General features: G+C 55.6%; 4 protein-coding genes across 4 annotated transcripts; 1 reads left to right on the top strand and 3 right to left on the bottom strand.

The window, feature by feature from the left end:
• Positions 1 to 519: 519 nt before the first annotated feature.
• Positions 520 to 2,195, bottom strand: CH63R_11755 (Phosphoglucomutase/phosphomannomutase; the record flags this gene model as incomplete). The annotated part of the gene is made up of 2 exons (XM_018306729.1): positions 520 to 1,380; positions 1,434 to 2,195. The coding sequence occupies 2 exons, from the start codon at positions 2,193 to 2,195 to the stop codon at positions 520 to 522; spliced, it is 1,623 nt and encodes a 540-aa protein (XP_018153570.1).
• A 771-nt stretch (positions 2,196 to 2,966) lies between these two features.
• CH63R_11756 (Crossover junction endonuclease MUS81) lies at positions 2,967 to 4,745 on the top strand (the record flags this gene model as incomplete). Its single annotated transcript, XM_018306730.1, has 1 exon — positions 2,967 to 4,745. The coding sequence occupies one exon, from the start codon at positions 2,967 to 2,969 to the stop codon at positions 4,743 to 4,745; it is 1,779 nt and encodes a 592-aa protein (XP_018153571.1).
• A 166-nt stretch (positions 4,746 to 4,911) lies between these two features.
• Positions 4,912 to 5,702, bottom strand: CH63R_11757 (Riboflavin synthase; the record flags this gene model as incomplete). The annotated part of the gene is made up of 2 exons (XM_018306731.1): positions 4,912 to 5,576; positions 5,672 to 5,702. The coding sequence occupies 2 exons, from the start codon at positions 5,700 to 5,702 to the stop codon at positions 4,912 to 4,914; spliced, it is 696 nt and encodes a 231-aa protein (XP_018153572.1).
• Positions 5,703 to 8,401: 2,699 nt separating this feature from the next.
• CH63R_11758 (MFS transporter) lies at positions 8,402 to 10,500 on the bottom strand (the record flags this gene model as incomplete). Its single annotated transcript, XM_018306732.1, has 2 exons — positions 8,402 to 9,940; positions 9,994 to 10,500. 2 exons carry the CDS (start codon positions 10,498 to 10,500, stop codon positions 8,402 to 8,404), a joined length of 2,046 nt encoding a protein of 681 aa, XP_018153573.1.
• Positions 10,501 to 13,791: the final 3,291 nt, after the last annotated feature.

The raw sequence follows: 13,791 nt of genomic DNA on the forward strand, positions 1-13,791 counted from the left end.
AAGAGTCACGGGCGAAGGCCCCTGACGATTTGACCTGTTGATCTGGGCTGGCCTGCCAACACGCTCAAGGCGGGATAATCATGGAAAGGGGAGTGACAATGTCAAAGCAGGGAATCCCCAGACACTCACTAACTTGCATGATGTCATACATCATTGGCTTTCATATATTCATTCTTCTCTTCCTTTTCTTTTTCTTCTTGGGACGCCCATTTCGTGTGCTGCTAGATGCATAAGTGTGTGAGAGAGCGCGGAACTAGTCTCTGCCGCCCTGCTTCATCGTCCGATGCAGAACACATGCACTTTAGGTAGTGAGGACTTTGAATATCAAATGTCTCGTTTCTTATTCATTTCGTAACTCTGGGCAAGTTTTCTCCTTGCATCAAATTCGCTCTAGCTTTTGAAACAACCCCTTAGTTTTTGTGTGGTGACTGCTGGTGAGGCAAGCCACCCGTCACTCGTCCATCGCCCATCGCCATTTCTGTAGCAATGTCATTGCCCATGTCGCAGCATTGACTTTGCCTACAGCCCACCGTACTGCTTCACGATGCCGGCAACCTTGTTCGCCAGCTCATCGGCCTCGGAGCGGGTGGCCGCCTCGGCATATACGCGGCAGGCGTTCTCGGTACCACTGGCGCGAGCAAAAGAACGAGCGCTGGTGTACTTTCTAACACACTGGTCAATCTCGTCCTGGGCACCCGCGGGATGGCTCAGGCGGCGCTCGGCGTCGGTAGTCTGGAAAGCATCCTTGTTGCCGACCTCGACGCGGACGAGGCGGTTTGGAAGATCCGAGTAGGTTGAGGCCCAGTCCTTGAGCGTCCAGCCCTTGTGGGCGAGGATCACCTCGACCATCAGCATGTCGGATAGGGCATCGCCGACCGTCTGGTTGACGAGATTGCCGACAGCAGCCAAGGTATCGAGGGCGTCCTTCTGGGCGGGTGACTGGGGCTTCGTCTCACGGAAAGCACGCATGGCGTCCTGGCTGAACAGGACGGTGCCGTGGCCGTTGGCCTCGAAGTAGGGACCGATGTCGAACTTAAGGGCGGCATGGTGCAGGTGCTTGACGCCAGTGGGCGTGCACACAACAGGCAGTCCAAGATGCTTCTCAATATAGTTGGTGCTGGCACCGTTGGCATAGGCGGTCTGAACGACACCGATGCGTAGGTCATTCTCGAGGCCAGCCGAACGGACAAGGTCACCGATGAAGGAAGCGGCCAAGGTGGATATCCGGTCGCCGTCTAGCATGAAGAAGCCAGTATCCGGGTCGGTGTAGTAGTAGATCAGGCGGTCGGCATCGCCATCGAAGGAGCAGTAGCGGGCGCCAGGGATGGGCTTGGGAGAGGCAGGGGCGCGCTGCTTGGTCTTGACGAAGTCTGCTCCGCACTATTCACTGTCAGCTCAAGTGTCCTGGGTGGTCCGGGTATGGTTAGACTCACGTCGAGATTGAGGACCTCGGGGCGGAGGACGTCGTCGTTGACGACCTTGACGTCGAAGCCAGTCACGTCCTTGGGGACATGCTTCAGGAACTCGGTCAATTTGGGGCCACCGACACCGTTGGAGCAGTCTACGGTCAATTGGCCGTCGATTTTACGGCCCTTGAGGGCCTTGACAAACGCATCGGCGAACTTCTCGTAGTAGCCCGTTTCGCTGACCTTGCCATACGACTGGGGTGTGCCCTCGGTGTTGATACATCGGGTGAGGTAGTGCAGCTGGGGAGTGGTGAGGATCTTGTAATCGACGTACTCGACGCCTGTGGCATCGAAGGAGTGGGCGAGAGCAGTAGCAAGCTTGTGGCCTGAGGGACGGGTATCCCGACCATAAATGGCGCGGGCAGGGGCCGAGAGATCGATGCGGAGCTGGGAAGCCAAGGCCTTGTAGTTATCGACGAGCTCCTGGTCCGAGGAGCTGTTGACGAGCTTGGTAGCGTACGACTCCCACTCCTGCTCGAGCATGTCACCCATAGGGTCAACAATCTTGACACCGTTGTCGACGGCGGGGTTGTGGCTGGCAGTGATCATAACACCAATGGTCTGGCCACCGAGCTTGCGACTACGCAGGCCGGAGAGCAAGCCGACACGGAAAGTGACACCGTCGAGGAGATCGGCTTTCATCCGGAACCCCGCAGTGCCATAGTTGAAGGTGTGGTTCGGCACGATGGGGTGCTTCTGGGAAGCGGCGATGATCTTCTCGTCCGACATGACGGGCGTTATTGGAAAAGACTGGTCCGGGGGGGTGCAGCTATTCGTACGTAGCGGTACAAGAGGACACTTCAGAAGGCAAGGTTCTACGGGCTAGAAGAGCGATTGACGGACGGGAGAAAGAGAGAGAGAGAGAGAGAAAGAGAAGGAGATCCGGGGATGTTGACGAGAAAACAGTGGAGAGGGAAATGGCGGGCGGCAGTTTGTTTGCTGGGCTGCCATTCCAGTGTCCTCTTTTTGAGACCTTGTTCCTCCACTCACCTCACTCACTCGGTACAAGCTCCCCGCCATTGTACTGACCTTGTGCAAGAATAGCAGCAGCACCTCGGCGGGCCCCGCCAGCTGACACTGGCCGTGATGCAATCATGCAAGTCAGATGGATGCAGCACACCGCAAGAGGAAGGAGTGGGGGGCCCGCCAGAGCACTTGCCATACAGGAGCCGATCCGCGCTCTCTGAGCGCTTGATGGCCAGTACCCTTCTGCGTTATGTCACGTGATTTCGTGACCAGGTTCGAAGCCAAAGCCGCTGTGCGTGTTCTGCGCGTCTTGATACCCCTGCCCCTCTCCTCTCAATCTTTCTCCCATCCTTGGTTTCGGCCTCAGCCCTATTACAAGGGCCAACGCGCTCATCCTTCCAGGGGTTCGGACGACGCTTCCAGCTCAAAATACGCCTTGCATTCCTCATTTGCCGAAAATGCCTTGGTCGGCAGGCCGTATTCGGTGATGGTTCAAAAAGAAACACCCAAGAAGTCCAGCATCACGTCAGCACAATGGCCGGCGAACATGAGCAGTACGCAAACCCCTTGCTCCTCGACTGGGTCAAGGAGTGGCTCGACACGGCAAGGGAGCGGAACATGAAAAGCACCTCGACTTATCGAAACGCCTACGAGTCTCTCAAAGCATGCCCCATCACCTTCAAGCACCCGCGCCAGCTCACCCAGCTGAAGGGCTTCGGGGACAAACTCTCCTCTCGCCTCACAGATAAGCTAAAGGAACATTGCGAAGCCAATGGTCTGCCTATGCCTAAGAACCCACGCTTATCCAAGGAAAGTCATGCATCCCTCGGTGGGACTGCTGGTGATGACGAACTGCCGCCTCCCAAGAAGGCGAGAAAAGCGAAGCCCTACGTCCCGACATATCGCTCTGGTCCTTACGCCATCCTGCTGTCTCTCTCGACTTTGGACGAGGACGCACAACTGGGCATGACAAAGGCCAATCTCGTCGAGCTAGCCCAGGAACACTGCGACTCGTCATTCAGTGTGCCTAGTGACACTACCAAGTTCTACACGGCCTGGAACTCGATGAAGACCCTCATAGAGAAGGATCTCGTCTGCGAGAAGGGTCGCCCGCAAAGGCGTTATTCGCTCACTGATGAAGGATGGGAGGTTGCCAGACGCATCAAAAAGACGACACAGCCAAGTGGTAGGGTCGATGACGTCGTGGCAGGTCCCAGTGCAGGATCTAGCGCCTGTCCTGAGCCTGCAACAGGGCCGGATCCGGTCACAATAGCGCCAGGCAGGGAGGCCTCTCTATCAGTCGAGCCCGTGGAACAACCAAAGCCCAAGTCGGTATACGAAGGTGTCGTCGCAAATGGCCCAGTGGTCTCGGATGACGCTTCATTGCCGACATTTACCCCAATCCGGCTCGCGCCGGGGTCTTTCACGGTTCATCTCGCATTGGACATCCGCGAAGTCCGAGCTGTGAAAGACCGCGATTACATGCAAGACGAGCTCACCAAAAAGGGGGTCAAGCCCCTCATGCGAGCGTTGGAGATAGGCGACGCACAGTGGGTTGCCAAATGCCACGATTCTGCCGCTCTCGCTCGCCACGGTGCAGAGGGCGACGAGATTGTCCTAGACTGGATTGTCGAGCGCAAGCGACTCGACGATCTGGTCAGCAGTATCAAGGATGGCCGCTTCCACGAGCAAAAGTTTCGACTCCGGAAATCCGGTGTCAAAAATGTGGTATACATCGTCGAAGAGATTGCCATGGACTCGGGTTACTACTCTAAGATTGAGGAGATGATCCAATCGGCCACCGCCTCCACTCAAGTAGTTAACGGCTACTTCCTGAAGAAGACACAGAAGATGGACGACACGATTCGGTATCTCGCACGCATGACCTTCATGCTCAAGAAGATGTATGAAAGCAAGCCTCTCCTGGTGATTCCGACATCAGTCCTGACGGCGCAGAACTATCTGCCGCTGCTGGAGCACCTGCGGGGGAAGGAACCATTGACCGGCTATTATATTACGTATCCGGCGTTCGCATCACTGGCGTCCAAATCGGATATGATGACCCTGCGAGATATTTATCTGAAAATGCTAATGACGACGAGGGGCATCACAGGGGAGAAGGCACTGGAAATACAGAAGCGGTGGAAGACACCACACGATTTCATCAAGGCGTTCCAGGAGTGCGGCTCGGGCGAGCAAGGCGTCAAGAGAAAACGAGAGATGGTCATTGACGGCCTGCCCAACCTCGTGGGCCGCAAAAAGATTGCCAAGGCTGTCAGTCAGCGGCTGGCCGAGGTCTGGGGCGATGCTTGAGCATCATCTGAATGATGCGGAGCGCATTATGTCAACTAAGGCATGCCGGTGTGTGTATGTCTGGCAGTTGTACCGTATAGAAAACTTCGGACACAAACCCAAGGGGCAAGTGGAAACAATAAATTTTCAACCAAAAATGGCCTCTCCCCAAAAAAAACCAATGCTTCTAGGACTTTCCGCCCAGCCCCTCGGCGACGATGCGCTCCACCATTCTCTCCAATGGAGCACTGCCCGCGCCGCCTAGGTAACCAGCCAGGCTCTTCTCGGCGTACTTAGCCATCATGTCGACCTCGACGTTGACAGTGTCACCGGGCTTCTTCCCCGCGACGACGACTTTCTCCTGGGTGTAGCTGATGAGCATGACCTCCCACCAGCCCTCGTCGTCGTCGACCTTTGTCACGGTGAGGCTGGTGCCGTCAAGGGCAACGTAGCCCTTATAGACGACGTAGCGCAGCACGGCCTTGTCACGAGGCGCGAATCGGAAGGTGAGGGCGTTGCCGTCGGGCGTGACGGCGAGAATGGCGGCGGTGGTGTCGACGTGGCCCTGGACGAAGTGGCCGCCCATGCGGGTGTCGGCACGGACGGCGCGCTCGAGGTTGACGCGGGAGTCTTTGGCCAGGGAGCCGAGGTTCGTGATGCGGAGGGTCTCCGGGGCGACGCCGACTTTGAAGGACGGCGGGGAGGTCTCGAACTGGGTGACGGTGAGACAGACGCCATTTATGGCGATGGAGTCGCCGAGGTGGCAATCCGAGAGGAGGGTGGAGGATTCGGGGAGGGTGATTGTAAGCGATGTGCCCCCCGTCTCGTCGTTGGGGTTGAGTTCGGAGACGACTGGGGGGTAGTGTTAGTTGGGTGTCGATGACGGGTGAGTCAAAGGGGTGAGAGAGTGTGTGAGAGAGTGAGCGAAGGAGTGAGGGGTTCCGGACCTCCGATTTCTTCGACGATGCCTGTGAACATGGCTGCGATTTGTGCGGGTATGTGTGTGGGTGTGTGTGGGTGTCTTATACGGTCGAAGAAGTAGCAGAGCGTCGGTATCAAATGGGACGAGTCTTTGAAGCTGCGAACTTGTCGGTCTTGAGGATGGGTTGTGCTGTGTGAGTGGGTGAGTAAGATGGGGAGGACGTTGAAGGCTTTCGGGAGCTATGGACATCTAATCAGCGACCCCTCCCCCCACTTTCTGCAACGCGGCGCCCACTAAGAACCAACCATCATGCGATGCACCACGACTGCCATGAGAAATCTCGATTCATCTGCCACCCTTTTCTTCGTGCCTGATCATCGCAGTACCTTGTCCGCCATGTGTTGTTTAGTCCGGCTCATTCATTGGGTTGTTGAGAGAGTCTCAAATCCTTCTAGGGCGTTCGGCATGCTTAGTTTGATTTGGTAAGCACAATTGACCCGTAGTTTGTCGTGATACTTCAGGGTTCGGTGGAGACCACATGCGTGTTCACCCCCGCGGCTTTTCGAAGTGTGGGGGGGAAGGAGGATGTGGTGGACATACATGAGCATCATCACGTCAAGCGATAGGCTTGGGCGGAAAAGATTGGGCGGATCTTGTTCAGTCCATGCGGCTGAATTCGAGCTTGAATTATGTCAAGGCTTGCCAATAATAGTAACAAAAGACTCTTATTACTGGTAGTACTGTATCTACTTGAGCTGTAACATTAATGAGTAAATTTTCTAATCTCTTGAGGGTATTATCAGCGCTTGCAGCGTACAGTGTCATTTTCCATTTTTAGTACCTACTCTACATCTGTAATCCGGGTGTTTCTCTACAGTTGCAATTGCCTGATGCCCTGCAGCTAGCCAACACTGTAGGCTGGAGAGAGTCTTCTGTGTTAGGAATGGACTGGCAAAACCTTTGAAGATGATGAGTGGTATTATTCTCACGTTGTCAGTTGCGTCTTCGCAGAGGAGCACACAATGATCCAAGAATTGGTTGTTGACAGTAGCTAGATCGGGTCAGGACTTGCGCATAAGATATTCACGATGCAGGGGCCATATGAGGCATGAAACCTCCACAAGCCTGGATTCTCCATGCTTAAGCGCAGCCTTATGGTGGGCATGCCTTCTGAAGAAAGTATCCTGCTTTCCGGAACGGCTGCCTTGAGCAGGCTCTGACCGTTGATTTGAAGCACTTCTTCCTGGAGAATGATGAGAATACTAACGTCGGCTATTGGAGGCCTGTAGACCACTCTGTTCCTTTGCATTCTATCTTCCCTGTCGAAGCATGCACTCGGTTGAGGCACTCCGGACTCTCCTGCTTTATTGTGTGACAAGACGAGCTCCTTGACTTCCTCGGCACGCTCCCAGACACACTCCATTTAGTGGAACTCATCCTGTTGACATATAGCGGCGGGTACAGAGACGTGCTGTTTGGTGTACTCGATGCCCTTGGATGGTGTGAGCCACTTATCCAGTCTCGGGTCACCCACCATCTGCGACAATGGGAGTGACAACTTGCCTGGACACGCTGCATTCGTGGACAATGATGTACATGGGCTCCTTTCCGGTCGTGGCAAATCCTTTACCTGGGTCTCCTGAGCGCGTGCACAGTGATGCATGGCGTAGGCAAAGCAAAGGACGTGTTTGTTGGTCTCAGGTTCGAGCGGCAATTCGTTGCCCAAGACGAGTTGATAGACACGGGGATCCCAAAGACATGGGGGCGAGGCATGGCGGGCAGGTTGAGACGCGAGGACCGTCACGGCATCTTCTAAAACTTGCAGAGAAATATGAAGGCTCGTGCCGCCCCGATGCAGAGGTTGCGCGCTATGGAAGTCGCCGCAGCCGGAGAGCATGCTCTACTGCGTGGGAGCGGGAGTCGACAACGACGAGCCGCTGGTCGTCGTCTCACATCGACATCGAACTTTTAGCCTCCCCCCACTTCAAAGCATGATTTTGCGATCCAATGTTGCGATCCCGCTCTTTGCTCATATCCACCGCAGCACTGGACGACATCCGGCTCTGCGAAGAGGGTGACGATGGACTTTGATGAGAAGGCCTAGAGGCGCCGGAAGAGGGCAGTGTAACGGAAAGAGGTGCCAATGTAGATTTTTACGCGTGTCCATCAAAAGCACACGTTGGAAGAGCACTTACTTGTGCATACGGGAACCCGGAAAAGGGGGGGGGTCGAGAGAACCCTGCCAGCACTGTACCAAACTCCATGAAAAAAACCATTGTGTTAGCCTCTACCTCTCATCCTCTGTATCGAGAACGATCTCGCATGAACGAACCCTCATCGTCTTGCTTGGAACGGCAACTATGCGTCGCGTATTCGACGAGAAATTCGGTCTACCTCAAGGGACAGCCTACGTCCGTAGTCCCCACACGCAGCGGCGAGTCTTCCGGCAATGCCAGGCGTCCAGTCGGCAGATAGGACACTCACGGAAATTCCGAACCACATGTGTTGGCAGGCCCTTCCATTTTGTGGCGCATGTTCACAAGAGAGGCAGCCTCTAGAACGAGCAGTGAATGATGGTCATAATAGGTCATAAATATTGAGGCGTTTTGTTTGCGCCATGCTCTTACTATGCTTTCCTCTACCCAACCCGGCCCAATGCAAGAAGCCGCCTCGTGTCGATGATAACTCCAAGCCCTGTTCTTTTGGTACTCCTTGATTATGATGCAATACTCGTGTTTTGTGCAAACCAATCCCATTAACCCCGCTTCTCATCCAGATCCCTCGTTTCCCCGACGAGAGGGCTGGGCTGGATCTCGTCGCCAGCCTCCTTCTCCCTCGCCGACGACGACGATGAGGCCTCGGCCGCCATGACGCCCCCCGAGCTCTTGTTCTTGTGTTGCTCCTTGAAGTATCCGTGCATGGCCTCGGAGAACATGTCCGGGTCCTCCCAGACCTCGGGCTCTTTCTCGCCCTGCGCCGCCTGCCTCTCTTCCCACTCCTTACGCATGTCCTCGATCTGCGCCTTGTGGTCCTTCTCGGCATCGTAATGCTTGCCGACGCCACGGAGACGCTCCCAGACACTGAGATGGGTGGGGTGTACGGCGACGCCATGATATTCCGACTCCTTGCCGTTGCGGATGTAGGTCCAGCGACGCTCCTGCTCCTTGAGGTCCAGGCCCGTGGTGTCGGGCAGGAAGAGCCAGGTGAGGAGCATGCCGGCAAGACCGAACCACGGGACGACTAAGAACTTGGTTCGGGTGTCGATGTAGTTGTACAGGACGGAGGCGAGGAGGGCTCCGGCCTTTCCGATGCAGGCGGAGAACCCGTGAGCCGTGGCGCGGATGGGTGTGGGGAACACCTCGCCAGCGACAAGGAAGGTGACCGAGTTGGGGCCGAACTGATTGAAGAAGGAGCTGAGGAAGTACATGGCCTGGAAAGCGTGGACGCCGGCCGGGCTGACGTAGTAGTCGTAGTTGAAGGCGGGGATGACGAACATGACGAAGCACATGAGAAATCCGACCTGCTGCATCATCTTGCGGCCATAAAGCTTGTTGTCAATAAAGAGGGAGGCGAGGTAGTAGCCGCAGAGGGAAACGACGACGTTGATCAAGCCCCAGGTCCACTTGGTCAGGAGGGAGTCCGGGTTGCTGGAAATGATGGAGATGAACTGGCCCTGAAAGAGCTTGTTGCCGTAGAAAAAGACGTCGTTGCAAAACCAAGTGCCAGCGGTGGCCAAGAGGCGGCCACCAAAGTGCTGGCAACAGTACTTGAGAGCGTTGACGTCGTAGCCGGTGACGCCTTGCTTCTTCTTGGCGAGGGCGAGCTGCTGGTTCGCGCGCGGCATCTTCCAGATACGGTAGTAGACAAGCCACAGGGTGCCGATGGCGGGAAGGGCGAAGGAGAGGCGGAAAGTGTACTGGGCGGCGGAGACGGAGTACGGGCCGTTGCCGTAGCCGCGGTTGAATATGACGAGCAGGACGATAAGGACGACTTGGTTTACGAGCTGACCCCAGCCTTGCATCAGAAAAGCCATGGTGACCTTGCGGCCACGGTGCAGACGGTCGTCGCGCGTGGACATGCGCCCAGCGCCGACCGAGTTCTCCATGGAGGACGTAGCGGTAATGGGGTATTCGCCTCCGACACCGAAGCCGTAGAAGAAGAGGGACCAGGCGTAGAAGATGACCCAGCCCTGCATGGAGGCGGCCCAGCTGCCCGTCAGGAGCAGCAGACCGACAAACATGATGGCGGCGTCCTGAATGAGACCGAAGCGACGGCCGATCCAGTCACCGATGACCTGCAACCTGATCAGAAAAGGACGGTTCCAGATATCAGAATTCTATGACTTACACCGATGGCGGCTTGACCAATCATAATACCGACAATCTCGAGATAAGTGACGGAGGCGACCCAATTCTGGGAACACACGGTGTGCGCCTTTCCCCAGCATTCGGGCCAGACAGCAGCAAACAAGGGCTCCAGATTACCAATGGAGAACAAGACGTAGCCCTCGAGACCGAGGCCGGCACCAGGGAGTACGGCGTTGCGAAAGTACCAAGCCAGGGGCGAAAGGGGGTCCTTCTTCATCATGTCACCGGTGGCCCTGAGCTCCTTGAGGGCCTCCTCGCGGTCGACCTTGCTCACGAAGTTGACACGCTTCCACCAGGGCAAATCAGCCCAATAGGTACCGTCGGGCGTGTAGGAGTCGTCGGGGCGCGTGACATGGCCGAAAATCTGGCGTTCATACTCTGTGGTATGTTCTGTGGGGAAGTCATCGTGCTCGTCGCCCGTCTCAGGGCCATGGGGCACGGGAAGGACGCCAATGGGGGCAGAATGGCGATTCTGATGGGTCGCCATTGTGAAGAAAGACAGCGAGGTGCCCGAGAGACTTCGTTTGGGTCGTAAATAGAAGTTGGACGAAGACGACTCGGGGTGGCTCGCACGGCGATGACGAAGGGCGGGCAAGCGGTGGTATTTAGACGGCTGTCTCGTCGGATGTGTTGCGGACAGGCCAAAACGGAACCTTGGAACAATGGGACGGTGCCCCGTGGCAAGGTTCAATGGCTGAAGGCTTTCCTTGCTTTCACCTGAAGAAAGCAGGCAAGGAGAGGAGGGGAAGGGAGGGGGACGGAGGGTTGACGGTGGCCACGGCGGGAGAAGGGAAAGAAGGAAATGGGACGACCAAGCCAAGGGGGACGGGAGCAGATATAAGCAATCCTGAAATGGTGGAGAGAGCTCAACTGGGCAAGCTGGGGAACATGGCCTGGCTCACCTCAGCGACAAGACGTCTCGAGAAGAAGTGGAATCGGCCGAACGCCGAGGGCCCTTGGAGCTCTTGGAGCGGCTCGATGCTGAGCCAGTCTCGGTTGAGAACTGGGTACCGTGGCGGCTTGGTGGGCACTTCAACGACGGGCCAACGGTTCTGTGATGTGCCGAATGGTCCCTTGGTTGGTGTGTGTGGTGTGTCCGTATACTGTATACTATACAACGACTCGGTAGACAGGGTAGTCTCGAATCTTTTTCCAACTTGAGTGACCGACGGCAAAAGAAAGCTAGGGACGAAAAGAGGGGCGGAGCAGAGCAGATACAGAGCGATCACCAGTGACCACAACGACCGACGAGCTGCAGGGCTTGATGTAAGCGTGTCCATCCGCGGGCAATAGACCGGGGACCGATGGGTGAAGCAGCGGAAGAAGAGGTTAGGTGTGGCCACTTCGCCCACTTACACCCCACTGGGGGTTGGGTTGGGATCCAGGGCTATTGACCGGAGCATGGGATTGCATGGCAAGGCGTGAAGAAAGAAAGTCCCCAGTGCCAGCGGCGTACCGAGTAAATAGTGTAAGTGCTTGGGATGAAATGAAGTGTGTGTGTGTGTGTGTGTGTGTGTGTGTGTGTGCGTATGCTTCATACATTGGCTTTGGGAACACTCTTTCCTATGGAAAAGTCCAACCAAGACCTACGTATTGATTGTACGATAAAAGGAAGATAAAATAATGCTCGCCACGGGTCTGGTCTGCCCGCAACTCACTTGACCACAAAGCCAGAAAGTGGAGGATGCGTCCGAGGTCGCCCGAGATCAGGGAGAGGGCCGCTGTTGAAGAAGTCAGGTTCAGTGCCCAACCTCAGTATGCCATGGCACCCAGTGCTTCTGCTACGCTGGGAAAAACAAGACACAGAAAAAAACATCAAATTCAACACACGGTCAATCCGAAAACGGCGGGGCGCACTAGCTTTACGTCACCAGGTTTAGCTAGCTTGGTCTAGCATCTGTACATCAGAAAGGGGCGATGAGAGGTAAAAAAAAAAACCACCCCCGAGCAGTTAGTACCGTATTTTGGAAGCAAGGCCCAGGCACACACACACACGCACACAAACTTTTACCCCCCCCTCCCGGGAGAATCGATCCTGCACTTTACGGTCAACATGGCACCGCGCTGCATTTCAAGTACTTACACAGCATGACAGAGTCAGGTATGTCCTGTTTTGTTTAGGTAAGCACCTTGGGGATACCTTTTCAACTGTGGATGGTCCACCCAGTTGGCGGTACCTTACATGTACCTATCTATCTCACCGAGTAGGTACGTATCGTAGGTGCCCCCATCAGCTTGGACAGCAGCGACTTGGGCGCTGTTTTCCTCGGCCGGCGGCGGCGAGTGAGGCGACCAAGTCAGTTCGGCCCCGTCACCCTTAACGTATGGATGTTTTTTTTTTGTCTGCATCTGCTTTGAACGAATGAATGGCCTCGAGCTTCAATCCCACGCTCGACAGAGTTCAGCCTCTCGGTTCGTCTCGGCCATCCCAACTTCTTCTGCGAAATTACTCACATGGGCAACATGAGCAACACCTTTTTCTACAGCCGTCCCCTCCTAGCTTCTTGCGGACCCCTCGTTACCTGGATATCCCAAGTTGTCCTCTTCACCATGTCCTTTCCCCAATCTCTTCCAGACATGTCCCTTGCCCCTCCTCTACCCGTCTGCTATCTGCTGTTGCCTACAGTGCAAGAGGATGGAAAGGAACAAGAAAAAAAAGGGCCTAAGCGCTCCATATCTTCCTGACTCGCCCCGCCAAGTGCGGCTGCAGAAGAGCCCTGCAGGAAGAACCGTCAGATGCTCCCTCAAGTCTTGACTCTTCTCAGGCTCTTTCTGTCTCTCGCCCGCGCCTCCCCCCCTCCCCCCACCAAGCCGACAAGGAAAGGCGAAGAAGAAGGCAAAAGGTGGACTGTCGAACCAATCTCGTTTTGCAGGTTCCCATACCCCACAAAATTATCCCCGCTAGTCACCCATCCATGCACGCTGCCCGCCCCTCCTTGTTCCCCTGTCCCCCTCGCTCGCTCTGCGAGTTGAGGTTCCTTCGACGAGCTTAAAGGAATTACGTCTCAGTAAACCCCCTTCGTCCGAAACAAAACTTGCCCAGATGGACCAATCAGCTGTTCGGAATCGAGAACGTGCCAGATCGATTGACTGCCAGCGAACCCGCACTTCCGGCATGGCCTGCTTCTGGGGGACGACATCGTCGTCGTCGGCGTCACTTTGCTAGAGGGGACGCGTCGAAAAAAAAAAAAACCCCCTTTCCAAAGGGGGACAAATCGAACAATCAATCGTCCGGTGGAATTGCCAGATGGGCAATAATCATTTATTCATGGGCTTGCTCCCGCATGCCGAGCCGCCGCCAAGCCGCTGGGAGACTTTCCCTGGTATCCTGTGCTAGCCGCCTTCGAGGAATTGCTCGCGTGCTCGTTTTCCTCTTCCCTCCCCCAAGTCCTCTTCCCTTGACTGAGACACCTCTCACAAACCCCTTCCCTAGCCTCTAGGTGCCTACCGCCAAGCTGCCAAGCCCACACGATTTTCCTAAGCCACGCCCGCCACGCACATTGGCAAAGCTTCTTTGCACTCATCGTCTCACTCGTGTCTCTTAACCCTATCTCTCACTCAGCCTCTCTCTCTCTCCATTTCTCTTGGCCCCCTCGTCGCCAAGGAGCCTCAAGACGTCAGCTCGCGGAATGACTCGAACTTATAGCACGAGCACAAGCATCCCAAAACACGCATTGTGAACTCAAACTACTCGATATCATCAGAATGATATAGGACAAGACTATTTTGTCAGGAGTTGGGACGACTGTGCCGCCCCTGGGTCAATGACTGCTTGAAC

The sequence above is a fragment of the Colletotrichum higginsianum genome, chromosome 8 (genome assembly GCF_001672515.1).
Source record: "Colletotrichum higginsianum IMI 349063 chromosome 8, whole genome shotgun sequence".
In the NCBI taxonomy this organism is placed as follows: Eukaryota; Fungi; Ascomycota; class Sordariomycetes; order Glomerellales; family Glomerellaceae; genus Colletotrichum; species Colletotrichum higginsianum.